Here is a 15,597-nt window from a genome sequence, read left to right on the forward strand (position 1 = left end):
TGAACTAATGTTTTAGATCAGTTTAGGCCAACATGAACTTTCTGATGAAGCCGGTTGACCGAAGAAATCTTGTTAGATAAGACTTTTAAGCCTGTGTGTAGAACAGCATTATAACATCCAAAACACAACATATGCAGCAATGTGGAGATTTGTTGCTTTTTTGTTTGCCTTTAGACATCTTTCATGAGTTAGTTTACTTCTCAGAAGATATTTTCTTCTTCTCAGAGGATTCAAATGCTCTAAAGTAATTTCCTGTCATGAAAAATGTGGCTGCAGTGATCTGTGTGAAGCTCTTCTGATTGACAGCAGCAGCTGTGATTCCTGAACTGCAATGCTAAAGAGACAGGAGAATGAAATCTGGGCGACACTGACCAACTTAAAACATACTATGACCTGGATTGTTGTTGCTCACAGCTGCTTTAATGGGTGCAAACCTAAGAAGCACTGTAAAACGGCCCACTATGTTTATCACAGGCCTGAAAACACATAGGAAATTTATATTTACCAGTATATTATATTTAACAGTAAGTGAAAAGGATGGTATTATATTCTTCAGCTACTTTAACAATTTTCTTTTCACCAAAAGTTCACATAATAGTAACGAATGTGCTCTTTTGCATTACTGAACTTTGACTTTCTCTCACAGTAAAAAGAAAAATACATTGACACCCAAAGGCAAAACACTAATTGAAAAGGCCAAATCCCTGACCACACCCACAGACACACAGGATTTCACTGACCGAGGCCGGTCAGCCTCCAATTAGTCAACCACAAATATGCACCCGCCTTCCCCATCTGTTCCACCCAATCCCAGCGCTCCTCTTTTCATTCTTGTGCAAGCCAGCACTGAGGACAGTATTGTATTTTCCCATCGATATGGGTGTAAATGTAGAGAAACAAGCTTGAGAATGAGCCACATGGGGCTGGAAAGGGCAAAAAGGCACACTGAGTAAAGTTTTAATGATTCAAAAGCAAGATTCTTCTGCATAATCTTAGATAACCATTTACATAAAAGATAAGCCATACTAACAAGTCAAGGTTTAAGCTTACAAGAATGGATGGCATACTGTCTAGTTTACACTCCAAGACCAGGGACCGGTTGCATAATCTGCTTAGACTAGTCTTAAAAGTTGTTAGTCATTTAATTTTTTTCTTCAAGACTGGTCATGACTTTTTTTAAAGTCAGTTATATAAAAGGATAGACTGGTCTAATTGGAATCTGAAAAGTAAGATTGGCAAACTGGTTCTTAAGACATAGGGCCCTATTTTAACGATCTAAGCACATGGTTCTAAAACGCACGGCGCAGGTGCACTCAGGGTGTGACTGAATCCACTTTTGCTAGTTTAACAACGGGATGGTCTAAACGGGTGGTCCCTATTCTCTTAATGAGTAATGGCATAACGTGCAATAAACCAATCAGAGTCACATCTCTCATCCCATTTAAAAGCTGGTTGCACTCGCACCATGGTGGGTAATTTTTCATTTTTAAAAATGTTTGTGTGCTGCTGCATGTCCCTGTGTGTGTAATAAGCAAAGTGTACAAGCATTGTGCACCCATGTATAGGCACATATTACTAATGCACTCTTCAAATAGCAAAGAAAAAATATTGTGCCAGACTTTAGACCAGGTTTGAATTGGTCTATAGTGCAGTCTATTATCAGTTCCTCAAAATAGCAATGCGCCAACAATGCGCCGGAACACACCTCTTTTTTAGACCAGCACGCCCATGGGCGCACATATGGGCGCAAATGCATTTGCTATTTAAACAATGTGGCACAGGACGGGAAAACTGCGTCAGGCTGAAACTAGCAAAAACAGTTGCACCACGCCTTGCACCGGGTGTATGATAGGGCCCATTGCCTTAACATAGTGGCTGTGTTTATGCCGCTGGACCCAGTATTATTCATACAGCTGTTTTCAATATTGATAATAATAAGAAAAGTTTCTTGAGCACAGAATCTGCATATCAGAGTGATTTCTGAAGGATCATGTGACACTGAAGACTGGAAATAAATTACAGAAATATTACATTTTAAAATATATTTAAATAGAAAACAGCAATATTTCACAATTTTACTGTTCTTACTGTAGTTTTGATCAAAAATAAAGATAGCAAAGATAGCATCAAAATTCATGTAGTAACTAAAGTATACTCCTACAAAATAACCCTCAAATCCTTTATTCACAACAGCAAAAAATCAAACGAACACCTAGTGACTACTGACTCGAATAATCCACCCTAGAGGATGAAGAGGCAAATTTCTATGACAAGCAGGACAGGCACAAGCATTGTTTAAGAGAAAACGTTACAGGTCTTTTGGCAGCAAAGCTGCTGTGGGAAAGGTTCTGTTGACCTGCGTTAACCCGGTCAACCTGTTCAGAACAGTACCAAAATACTGTAGAAACAGTGCCAGTGGAAGCTGCATCATCTGCAATGATTCTATGGAAAATAATGGCTTCAACAGGCAAGTTGTACTCCAGACACACAGATTTTACCCTGTTAGTACTGCGTAGGCCAAAATGGAATCCTATTAAGCTGCACAGCAATACACAAGTCTCATTATTAGCACACAATGAGTCGTTTGAGATGTTATTGTGTATGTGTGTGTGAGGGTGTGTGTGTAAATATGCCTTTGGGAAAAAGAGGAGTCTGTGTGTGTTGGAGAGAGTTGTGCAAGCTGAGAGAGAAAAAAGGGGTGTGTGCATACATGTGCATGCTTGAGCTGTGAACTTTGACTATACACAGCCCACATCTGTGATGGAAAATATATTTTTGATATTGTGTAGGTGTTTGTGTGCAATCTGGGAATCAGTGCAAGCAACAATGTTTGTGTGTGTTTGAGCTGCTGCCATATCTCACTCCACAAGGAGAATAAAAACTATTGAGATCTTCATCCACGGAATCAACACTACTTTATATGGTTAAAATGGGGTGCTTGGAAATGCTCTTTAATATCTCAAATGGCTACATTAACAGTATGATATTATTTTCCTGATTATTCCACAGCCTATCATAGCCAAACAAATTTACCCACAAATTGAACAACACTATACATTAAGTGTTACTTTACAAAGCTCTACACAAGAGTAATATTTCAACAAAATATGTTAGAGCTGAACATGACTAGAGAAATTTATATTCAGAACAGATATATAAGGCCCACAGATAGCAAACCATCAACACAGGCACTCTCCAGACTTCCTCCATTTCTGAGCGTTACTGATCCTCTCTTCACATCCAAACACAGCATGTTCACCTCAAGCCTGACACTCGATGCCCTCCTTCAGCTAGGTAACGTCCCGGCTCTGGAGATCCCTGCAAAACCTCTACACAGGCTCAGTTTTTGGGCAAGTGGAGGTAAAGTAAGAGGGGTGGGGTTCTGTGTGCCTCAGTGACACACTTGGGCTGATCTGTATTCCCTCATGGCTGTTAATCTCAGACTTTGATGCTGTCGGACACAGGGTGTGGGACTGGTCTCTAATCAGCTCAAGCGGGCTAATTGGTAGTTAAGCACCTCTGGCAGCTCTAAGTATAGAGCCGTGATGAAAAGTGGAAGCAGTGACCTTGAAGGACCAGGATACCATCAGGTTTACTAGATCTACTGAGCTACAGAATACATGCTCTCTGGATTGAAACACAATTTCATTACAATATGTAAAATATTCTATACAAACTGCTCAACTGAATATGATGTATATTGGAGCAATTATTTGCTACCCCCTATAATGTCTGATTTATTTCACCAGTAGACTGGATTTAAATTAGTACATTATTTAACTAGATATGCACTTTTTAAATATTGTAATGCATATTATAATAAAGTAATTATAACTTTTTTTTACATGGCTGTTTTTCAACCTCAGCCTGACCCTTAGAATTAAAGTCGATTTTAACTGCTGTACCTTTAAGACTTCTCCATGCAAACCACTTCTGTTACGGCTGTAAAGTTTACACAGTGTAGTAACTGAATAGTAAATAGGTGTTGATAAATGTAATCAGTTCTGTGTCAAACGGCTCATGGTAATGAAATCAATACCATGATTATTTCTAAACTAAAAATTTTCCATAAATGTGACTGAGTGGACTATAAAGAGATTTTTTTGTGTTGCGAATGACTGAGTCAACATACATTTAACTGTTTTATTTCAAAAGAGCAATGAAAATCTTGTTTTCCATGACATGTTTCTTTTAAACATCAGCTCCTCCTGAGAATGGACATACATTAAAATGGAACAGAGCTCAGCTTTAGTTCTCCTTCACTCTGGTTTGACTTTGATGAATGCCTGAGATGCATGATCGAAGATATATGATTCTGTATGACCTGAGTTCACTTTCTTTTACATTAACTATGCATGTAGTGGCATTTAGTACATAAAGGTGTGTATGCAGCTATGAGATCCTAGTGTTTCCATCACAGAGGCAGAAGGCAACTCAGATCAACATTAACTAAACTCAATGCACTGATGATCCAATTCATTGATTCAAAAGGTCACATTTTGGCTGGTTAGCAAGACCCTGTTCACTCCTGCTGGAAGACTGCACACTCTCTGGGCAGAAAAATGTTCGGTACTGAACTTACATGAGCAAAGATGGCAGATTTCAAATTGCATATTTCCAGAGAGCACCAGCCGAGCAGCTGCTATTGAAATGTATGAAAATGTAAATTAATAAATTTCTCCACGAATTATCGACCCCTTTGGGCCTCCAAAATGAGCAACAAACTTCTAAAATTATTGCCCCACAAATCAGAAACACCAGCAGATAAAGTTCATTACTTTAATTATAGTAAACATTTCTCTGTCCCCCCATCATGCTCTGTGTGCTGTTTTGTTGAATGCTCCCTCAGACTGTGCGTAACCAAGCTGTTGTGCCTCATTAAGATCAAGGCTGAGAGTGTGTGCGCATAGAGCTTAAACAGCAGAAAGACCCCCTCTAGAATCGACTTCAGCCTGCTTTGTACACTCACAGTTGCCACTAACCAAGACTAAATGAGAAGTTCAAGCTTCCAGACATTCACTGGGATCATTTACAGTAACAAAGAAACAGGCTTTGTGCTTTGCATCTTTGTATCTGATGCCAAAAGCAAGTGCTCCAACAAACCAGTGAGCCCCTTTGTTATGGTTTTCCCAATACACTACTGGTTCATTAATTAATGCACAAACGCAGCTGTGTGACTGGTGTACTAGTGCTGGGAGATCTTCATTAGCATGTCTATTAAAGTGCAGGTCTTCAGGTGGGATTAACTGCCCTGCTGAGCACACAAACTCAGCTGCCATGAGCCGACCTAACCGGGGAAAAATAGAAATGGAGAAAAAGACTTCCCAAGAGGTGGATACAGGTTTCAATATTTACTTGCCATGAACATCTACACACACACACACATACACACAAAAACATTTTATATAACATTTGAGTATGTCAGCAAGATTTTAAAAATGTTTTAGTCTCTTATGCATTTATTTGCTAAAAAAATAGTATACCAGTGAACTATTCAAATTTAATATAACTGTTATCTATTTAATTGTTTCATTTGAATATATTTTAAAATGTAATTTATTCCTGTGATCAAAGCTGAATTTTAGCATCATTACTCCAGTCTTCAGTGTCACATGACCATTCAGAAATCATTCTAATATGCTGATTTGGTACTTGAGAAACATTTCTTATTTTTATAAATGTTGAAAACTGTTGAGCTGCTTAATATTTTTGTGGAAATCATAATAATTTTTTTCAGGATTCTATAATGAATAGAAAACTCTTAAAATAAAGTATTAATTCCTTTAAAATACTGTAAAATCTTACTGACCTCAAACCTTTAAAACAGGGGTCTCCAAACTCGGTCCTGGAGGGCCAGTGTCCTGCAGAGTTTAGTTCCATCTTGCCTCAACAAACCTGCCTGGAAGTTTCTAGGCTAGTAGTAAGACTCCAGGACTGAGTTTGGAGACCCCTTACTTTAAAAGGTATATACAATGAAACATTTAACAACCAAATAATGATCAGCTCCAACTGTTATGAATGTTATGAACTGTGCATGAGTCATTCAAAATCCATTTCACATCATTCCACTAACACTCATTCATTTAAATCCTCAATGACATCCACTAAATCCTCTTTAGTACATAAAGCACTGTCCTGTCATTCACTTATCATTACAGCAGGTCCTGCTCAAACTGAAATGGGCTTTGGTCAGGAAGGGTAGACCAGGAGAGAAAATCTGCAGATTTGAAAAGATGATTGTAAAGGAGAGTGTATGCATAAGCAATTATCAGGGAGTGAGAGAAAGAGAGAGGCCATTAGTCAACAAGCTCAAAGCTGAATTAAAATTCAAACACAGCATCATTTTATCATTCTGAGGACTAGTGTTTAGTAATATAAAGCTTTTTGTCTGTGAATGAGCACTGCTAGTAAACCACACCAATATGTGCAATCAATAAAGAATGTGTACAGCTTGTGTGCAGTTTACAGTATGTCCTTCTAGTTCTAGTATCTATTTCTAATGCAAGCTACATGGGTAAAGACAATCTCATTCATTATACAATCCACATACCTTTCAGATTTTGTTTTTATATAAACAAATATGGCAGTCATTTCAGATTTGTACTGACACCTAATGGTGCAGATGTAAAATCACACAAAACAAAAGCTTTTTAGTTATCAATAACACTGTCAGCCCTGATTTAATTTTTCCATTAATGAAAATGTTCAATAAAACTTTCCAGTTACGGAGACCCTTAGCTCATCATGTTATCACAACATGGTCACCCTCGTTGACCTGCTCCATGTAAAATAAAACAGTTTTTACTGATATGACTTAGGTGAGAGAATTATAAACATTCATTTTTTTTCCAAACTGTTTGTCTCTTGTAGGGTTGATGGGATTCTGAGTTCTATCCTAGTACATTTTAAACATTTTTTTTTTAATTCTATACATTTATGTGTAAACTTTTTCTATCTATGGAACAATAAATAAATGAATAAATAAAGAGTGCACATTTAACTTAATCTTGGCAATAACAAATATAGATTTATTTCGAGTTCTGTTTACACACAATCTGGAAACGACAGAAATAGATGGATGGACCCAGCAGATTTCTTAAACATGCAAATACATAGACAGACATGCATTTCTCTGAGATCTTTCTCAAGCACTTTAAGAGCAGGTCACAGCAGGACTGGGAAAGAACTGGGAAAAAAAGGATAAGTGTGATGTGAATGTAGAAAGAGAGATATTTTAAGACATAGGAGGGCATCTGCACCAGTTCTTTCAAAAAGATGTACTCTAGTAACACACATATAGTTTTGGTAGGTCAAACACATCCAGGCATACACAGAAAGCAGCAGGACAAATATAGCAGAAATGCAGGTCTCAGTGTGGTCTGTGTATTTTCCAGTATCTAGAATAGCTCACTGAAGCAAGACCAAAGAGGGAGAGAAACAGAAGACTGGGGGAAACTCACAGTGAAGAGCACATCCTGATAGTGTTTATTTGTGGAGGGAAGTAGATTTTTCTTGCTTTTTATGATTTTTAGCACCTGAACTAAAGGAATTATGCAAATCAAATAACGGCACAAAAATGCCCTAAAATCTCCATTATGCAGACTGGTTCTGAGTGCTAGGATTCGGAGAAACATGATCTTGCATATATTGCTGGAACTGCATCCTGGCACCTGAATCAGTTCTTTTATATGCCAAAAAAACACTTCTCTGAACAGTTATAATGCTTTTCTCCATCATCTGATTATCATATGATCAACTACTGCAGCCAAAGAAATTAAAAGAAAATGTACATAAAAATCTCTATTAGCACAGCTTTACCAAATAAAAGATTTTTGCGAATAAAGCAGAAGCTAATGTGTTCTTTGCGGTTGCTAGAGTGTTGCTAACCGGTTGCATATATGCCCAAGTCAAACCAGGCCAACTTCAATTCTCTGTGATATTCTGATCTGTAGATATGGCTCAGATTCTCCTTCAAGGTACATTTATGAGGCTAATTTTGGCCAGTTTTACAGTCAGGCAAACAAAAATTGTCCAATTACTAGAAAAATGATGGCACACTTCTCATAAACAGTCTTTTTGGTATCAATCACAAATGAAGGCAACTCAAGCATTGCACAAGTCATAATTTGTACCCTAAACAACTGCTGTTTGTCCTGAAGAGCATACAGTAAATTATTTTAATCCACTGACACACTTTAAGTTCCTGTTTTAAAAAAGTATGAAAGCAAGCAGTTTTGTCATCACAAGTACCAGAGGAAATAAATTAGCCATATATTGTGGAAAACTGTCTTGGACAATGGGGATCCTTGGAGTCAAAAAGGTTGAGAACCACTGGCTTAGTGTCTTTTTCAAATAATGCACACAGTCTACAGTGAAGTCGCATTCTCAAGAAACTAAACATTCTTTAGAAATTAACACTCAGCAGAAAGCTGTTGTAAATTCCAAGCAAGTATGATTAATACCTGTGGCTGTAGTAGTCATTTACAACCAGCATGTCACCCTCCCGTGCTGAAATACCAGCCCAGCAGTTTAGTGGCAAACTAAGTTTAAACTGCATTTTCGCTTTGCAAAAAAGACATCAGTGAGCTATAAGGCAAAAGACCCCTGAGGAGCATGCTCTGATTAAACTCATAAAATAGGCTGCTTGTGTGGGATTTTGGTCTTTTGAGTGTGGATCCTCATATGCTCAAGGCAACCACCTCCAGATAAAGCACACAGAGCCACTGACACACACAAACAGCAGTACACATTAATAACCTAGACACACTGCCCTCTAGCAGCACTACTACAGCAGAATGCTGTTTTCTAACTTGAGTATGAAAACACAGCTTTGACACATAAATATTTAATAACTCCATTAAAAATATCCCTCCCACAAATACTGTCTCCAACACAATAATTCGCTGCCTTTTCTGAGAATGTGCCTCCCTGACATACACATGCATAGCCTACATAACATATAATATACAGTATATAAGTTTTTTTTAGTTTATTTATGCAAATCAGTCGAAACAATTCTTATTTTTTATTATCAAATTCTATTTGATTCAAAAATGTTCACAGACATTTTCATACATTAAAAGGTTTAGTAAATTGTAATACTGTTGCATATAAATACAAAATGACCAAATATTATTCTTTGTGTTCATCTGGCAACTACATTTGTACTTTAAAAAATCAGCTAAATTGGTAGGAATTATCCTCTGGTTCCTCTGGTTGAAATGCCATTTTAAAAATAAAGATCTACTGTATATTGATAAAAAAACAGCAGTACACATTAATAACCTAGACACACTGCCCTCTGGTGATGCAAAATTTTTTTTGCATCACCAACAGCTGATACAGTTAGATTCACTCTTTTAGTTTTCCTTTTGTTGTGAATAGGCCTTAAAACTGTTACAGCAGCTTACTGGTTCCACTCACACACACACAAACATATGAGCACGCACTCATGAATACACACTTCCATATGGGCTATGTGAGTGTGAGTGAAGCTGAGAATTCAGCAGTGCTCCAGTTTGGTGAACACATTGGCATTTCAACCTCAGACTGGCAGACACAGTGACAGGGCCGCTTCCATCACCTATGCAGCCTATAATGGTGAAATTTCTCCCGTCCATCTCTTTGTCTCTGTCCCAAACCATCTACACTTCTTTGTCATTCTCTTGTCTGTGCACATAAATGGCACTGTCAGAATGAAAAATATACACTTGTCTTGCTTGACAGTAAATGGTCTAGCTGCTTTGAGAGTCTCCCATGACACGTGGAAGTTAAATCCGAACTGAATAATGGTCTAAGAGACAGTTATTTGAAATAAGTTGAAATTAATGCTTAATAATGCAGTTCCATGCATAATTTATGGAGATATATAAGATATTTTATCTCAAAATCAAAATGCAACTGTGACATGAATTCTACAAATACAGTCTAAAGCTGCGATTTCACAAGAGGCAATGTTGTGCAGCTCCTATGTTGTAGCTGCATCTCTGAAGACAATTGGGAGGAAGAAACAGCATCTCTTCGGCAAATATTGATTCTCTAAATGCAGTCAGACTAGACGGTAATGATTTGACTGCAGCAGCAGCAGCTAGCAGGACTGAACTGAATCCTGTACATCATGACAAGCCACCAAACATTCCCACATTGATCTTCATTGATTAAATTCCGGAGAGAAAAAAAAAACACCACGTTAAGGGTCAAGAACAAAATGATTTAAAACAATTCAAGAAATCTTCATAGCGAAAAGAGCAAGCTGTCTCTGGGTCTGACTGTCTCTTCAAACCTGACCTTTTCTGCATCAGACTGCCAGTGGTTTAACACGGTCCTGACATTGAACCTTCACAACAACACAGAAAAAAAGTGAAACAGAAAGAAGAGATAATCTGAATGTTTGGATAGGGGAGCGCCTCAGGTTTAAGTTCTGATATAGTGTGGCAAAGATTGTGGACTAATTTTTGAGACCTCTGAAAATTTACAGGATTGTGCAGATTTATATGACTTTAAGGCAGGGAAGGGTGATTTGGTTCAAGAACTTTTTTTGTTATGCTGGTTTGAAAGTCTCTTCACATCCTGATAACAATCACTAAATAAATAAAAACACTCTTCACATAAATAAATAAAAACACTCTTCACATCAAGTTAGGATCATAAAACGTTCCTCCAATCAAATCCCCTTGGTCTGAGGGCTACGATAGGCTGTCCTACCAATGTATGTATTTGCATACTTCAGTGGCACCGTATTTGCAAGGACATGATACATCATCGGCGCATTCCATTACACTATTGCAGACCAAGCAGGAGTCGACGATTCAGTGGTTCTTTTATATAGAATGATATGATATGAACCAGTTCAACTGACTCACTGAAAATATCAGATTCAGAAGCAATTTGTCTACCAACCAGTTTGATTCAAACCAGTTTGACTAACTTACTTTTACAAATCTGACATCAATAACCTGCAGTGGCTCTTTAGTAAACAGACCTCATGTGCATGTCAACACTATACTCAGAGGTTTAACAGCTAATGCCCTCTCAGCCATCAACTGTGTAAGAAGACTTAAAGGGTCTCAACCCAAACCTACAAAAGTAGTTCTCTGGTTCCATTAAACACTAAACCCTCTAAGGAAAACACATCAAGAGGAGAAATTTTGCAATGGGCCCCAAAAGACCCATCATTAGAGTGTTTTTTTTGCTGGAAAACTCCACTCCCATTACAGAGTTCAGTTACTGCAGTACAATAGAATCACTGTTTCAAGAATAATGATTTCCTGCCACAATCCATCCTGTGCAATCATTAAAACAATTTAATAGGAATGTTTATTTCATAATTTAAATTGCCATTGTTCTGTTTTGGCAATGCATGGTTGTGCATCTTGTCATTAAGAAATATATACAGTCCTTCTTTATGGCCACAACATAATCTTGATTGGAAAATCACGGGATTAAAAAATTAATTAACTTTTTTAAAACAATTAATAATATAATGGCTAAATTTCTAAACAACAATAGCACACCAAAAGGGAAATATAGTGTGATAACAGGCTGAAATGACAAGCCCTCCTCCGCGCATCATCTCGTGGGGGGTATGCGGGTATTGATGCGACTTTGCGCGTGGGTATCTGACCTTGCTGCTGCACGCGCACTGCGACAACACAAACGCTCACCGCTACCTGAGATAACATAACATCCATCACACAGAATGCAATTTACAAATACAGTCTAAAGCTGCGATTTCACAAGAGGCAATGTTGTGCAGCTCCTATGTTGTAGCTGCATCTCTGAAGACAATTGGGAGGAAGAAACAGCATCTCTTCGGCAAATATTGATTCTCTAAATGCAGTCAGACTAGACGGTAATGATTTGACTGCAGCAGCAGCAGCTAGCAGGACTGAACTGAATCCTGTACATCATGACAAGCCACCAAACATTCCCACATTGATCTTCATTGATTAAATTCCTGAGAGAAAAAACACCACGTTAAGGGTCACGAACAAAAAAATGATTTAAAACAATTCAAGAAATCTTCATAGCGAAAAGAGCAAGCTGTCTCTGGGTCTGACTGTCTCTTCAAACCTGACCTTTTCTGCATCAGACTGCCAGTGGTATAACACGGTCCTGACATTGAACCTTCACAACAACACAGTAAACGGAAAAAAAGTGAAACAGAAAGAAGAGATAATCTGAATGTTTGGATAGGGGAGCGCCTCAGGTTTAAGTTCTGATATAGTGTGGCAAAGATTGTGGACTAATTTTGAGACCTCTGAAAATTTACAGGATTGTGCAGATTTATATGACTTTAAGGCAGGGTAGGTGATTTGGTTCAAGAACTTTTTTTGTTATGCTGGTTGAAAGTCTCTTCACATCCTGATAACAATCACTAAGTTAAGTGGTCAAAATGTATTTATATGTATTATATATAATCTGTGGAAGGTGTAGGATCATAAAACGTTCCTCCAATCATATCCCTTGGTCTGAGGGCTACGATAGGCTGTCCTACCAATGTATGTATTTGCATACTTCAGTGCACCCTATTTGCAAGGACATGATACATCATCGGACCATTCCATTACACTATTGCAGACCAAGCAGGAATCGACGATTCAGTGGTTCTTTTATATAGAATGATATGATATGAACCAGTTCAACTGACTCACTGAAAATATCAGATTCAGAAGCAATTTGTCTACCAACCAGTTTGATTCAAACCAGTTTGACTAACTTACTTTTACAAATCTGACATCAATAACCTGCAGTGCTCTTTAGTAAACAGACCTCATGTGCATGTCAACACTATACTCAGAGGTTTAACAGCTAATGCCCTCTCAGCCATCAACTGTGTAAGAAGACTTAAAGGGTCTCAACCCAAACCTACAAAAGTAGTTCTCTGGTTCCATTACAAACCCTCTAAGAAAACACATCAAGAGAAAGTTTTGCAATGGGCCCAAAAAGACCCATCATTAGAGTGTTTTTTGCTGGAAAACTCCACTCCCATTACAGAGTTCAGTTACTGCAGTACAATAGAATCACTGTTTCAAGAATAATGATTTCCTGCCACAATCCATCCTGTGCAATCATTAAAACAATTTAATAGGAATGTTATTTCATAATTTAAATTGCCATTGTTCTGTTTTGGCAATGCATGTTGTGCATCTTGTCATTAAGAAATATATACAGTCCTTCTTTATGGCCAACATAACTTAATATTGATTGGAAAATCATTGGATTAAAAATTAATTAACTTTTTAAAACAATTAATAGATATAATGGCTAAATTTCTAAACAACAATAGCACACCAAAAGAAAATATAGTGTGATACAGGCTGAAATGACAAGCCTCCTCCGCGCATCATCTCGTGTATGCGGGTATTGAGTGCGCGTGGGTTTCTGACCTTGCTGCTGCACGCGCACCTGCACATAAACGCTCACCGCTACCTGAGATAATATAACATCCTTCACGCAGATGCATTAAAATCAAACTGAAGTATATTTACGACATAAACCACATTTACAACACAAACCCTGACAGTACACGCAAAATATCCCATCGTGATCAAATCTGTGAGTGCACACGGCGAAACGTCGTCACTTACTCGCTGATTCTTCGTATTATTCATGTTTGAAGAGTCGTTCGAAGAAACTGGAACTCCGAAATCACAGCGCGGTCTTACGCAATCCACCCCATTCACGGGAACTCTGAAGTGATCAAATGTCCATTCCTCCGCAACAAACAGTACGTGACTGTGTCACAGCGTTAGTAAGAACGCTTGCCCGGGACCGTCGGTGTTTGACACGGTCATCTGTGGCTGTGCTCATCTCTCAGCTGTCATCGCAAGCCGCGCGCGCGCTCTCTCTCTCTCTCCCTGCAGTCCAGATGGGGTCATACGAGCTGCAGTGAGGGAGAGCCAACCAGTGGGGCTGGAGAGGGGGCGGCGGGGCTGCTTACTTCTGTAGGTTTACAGTGTCGGTCCGGGAGGTTTATCGAAAAACTGCAGGTTTTCCTAAAAAGCATATAAACAAAGATACAAATACATCCCGCGCGCCCTAGTGGAATTTTGCTCGCGCGATCAAAACAAAGCAGTCTAGGCTTCGCTGGACCACAGTAATCTCTGTCTTTCTCCTCATAACCATCTTCCGTCCGCGTCCGCTTCAAGTCCACGGTGAATTACATCACCTCTATAACAATAGCAGTGAGTGCTCGGAATAACGCGCCGCAGTGGAGCAGGTGAGAATATGGTTCAGATCAGCACGTGGGTTAAACCAATTAAATCTTTATAGAGCAGCGAGAGTCCAAAGAGACATAGTTGCAAAGAGATTCATGTTTAGAGATGCACGTGCAGACTCACACTTTGATTGAACCCATATTGCATATTTACGCAGGAGTTTTCAAACTTTTTAACTTTATTTCTATTCAGTTAGTGTAATCCCTGCTGGGGGAGGAAACTATGGAGACAGATAAGTCTCAAATATAATTCACGCAAAAAACACGATTCACACATGCGTAGACAATTTCACATGCATGAAACCTAATTCACGTACACACAAAAAAAAATTCACGTGCGTGAAAAAAAAATATATATTCACAAAAAGCAATTCACATGCGCAAAATAAAAATATATATTCATAAAATACATTTCACAAATGCAAAACACAATTCGTAGATATATAACTGTGCACAAAAGTATGTGAATGTTTAAAATGTACGAGTGTCTGAATGTACAAATCGTCATTTACTACGAATCCACTCAGATTTGTGTGTGTGTGTGTGTGTGTTTTTGAGACTTTCCTGGCAGAACTCTCTTCCCACGTGGGTCTGTCGTACTCTTTAGCCAATCAGATGCGAGCTTACCATTCAACCAATCATATCATAAGCCACTGAGAGTGCATTCAAGGAGCACGATTCTGCGCACCTTTTGCGCAATATGGATTAATTAGAACGGAAATTAAGCCTTTACATCAATAATCCCATAGACAGTAAAAGAAATGGACACAGCGACCACCCAATTGGAACTCAATTGAGACAAGTGAAGCCCATTTTTAACGATTTTTAGAACTTCCGTTTCTGACGCGCAGACTCAAACTAAGCTTGATGACGTCAGCAACCTGTCTGACAGATGTAAATCTTCTAGTAGCTGTGCGTGCAAACTGCCATCGTTAATCATGCAGAGACGGCGAGCTTGAGCGGGGAGTTCTTTGGCGTGAGTGAGCAGGAGTAAGTATTCTGATTAATTATTTTGTATAGTATTTTAAAATGTAACGCCAGGGCTTCTATGGGCTTGACGTCTCCCCGATTGCCTGCGAGGCTAGCTTCTGAATGCACTCTCGGTGGCTTATGATATGATTGGTTGAATGGTTAGCTCGCATCTGATTGGCTAAAGAGTACGACAGACCCACGTGGGAGAGAGAGCTCTGCCAGGAAAGTCTCAAAAACACACACACACAAACAAATCCGAGTGGATTCGTAGTAAATGACGATTTGTACATTCAGACACTCGTACATTTTAAACATTCAAAGGTTTTTGTGCACAGTTGTATGTCTACGAATTGTGTTTTGCATTTGTGAAATGTATTTTATGAATATATAATTTTATTTTGCGCATG

General features: G+C 38.5%; 1 protein-coding gene across 4 annotated transcripts in view; it reads right to left on the reverse strand.

The window, feature by feature from the left end:
• The window catches only part of LOC109078809 (rhotekin-like), a 75,392-nt gene that overhangs the window by 15,754 nt on the left and 44,041 nt on the right, over positions 1-15,597 (reverse strand). Inside the window, exon 1 of one of the 4 annotated variants that reach the window (XM_042757342.1) lies at positions 13,590-14,348. The exons of the other annotated variants lie outside the window; for them this stretch is intronic. Coding sequence (XP_042613276.1) covers positions 13,590-13,613 — 24 coding nt within the window. The 5' untranslated portion in view covers positions 13,614-14,348. Of the gene's footprint in view, positions 1-13,589; positions 14,349-15,597 lie in introns of those variants that run through there. 4 annotated transcript variants of the gene reach the window in all.

The sequence above is a fragment of the Cyprinus carpio genome, chromosome A5, assembly GCF_018340385.1.
Source record: "Cyprinus carpio isolate SPL01 chromosome A5, ASM1834038v1, whole genome shotgun sequence".
NCBI classification, from domain to species: domain Eukaryota; kingdom Metazoa; phylum Chordata; class Actinopteri; order Cypriniformes; family Cyprinidae; genus Cyprinus; species Cyprinus carpio.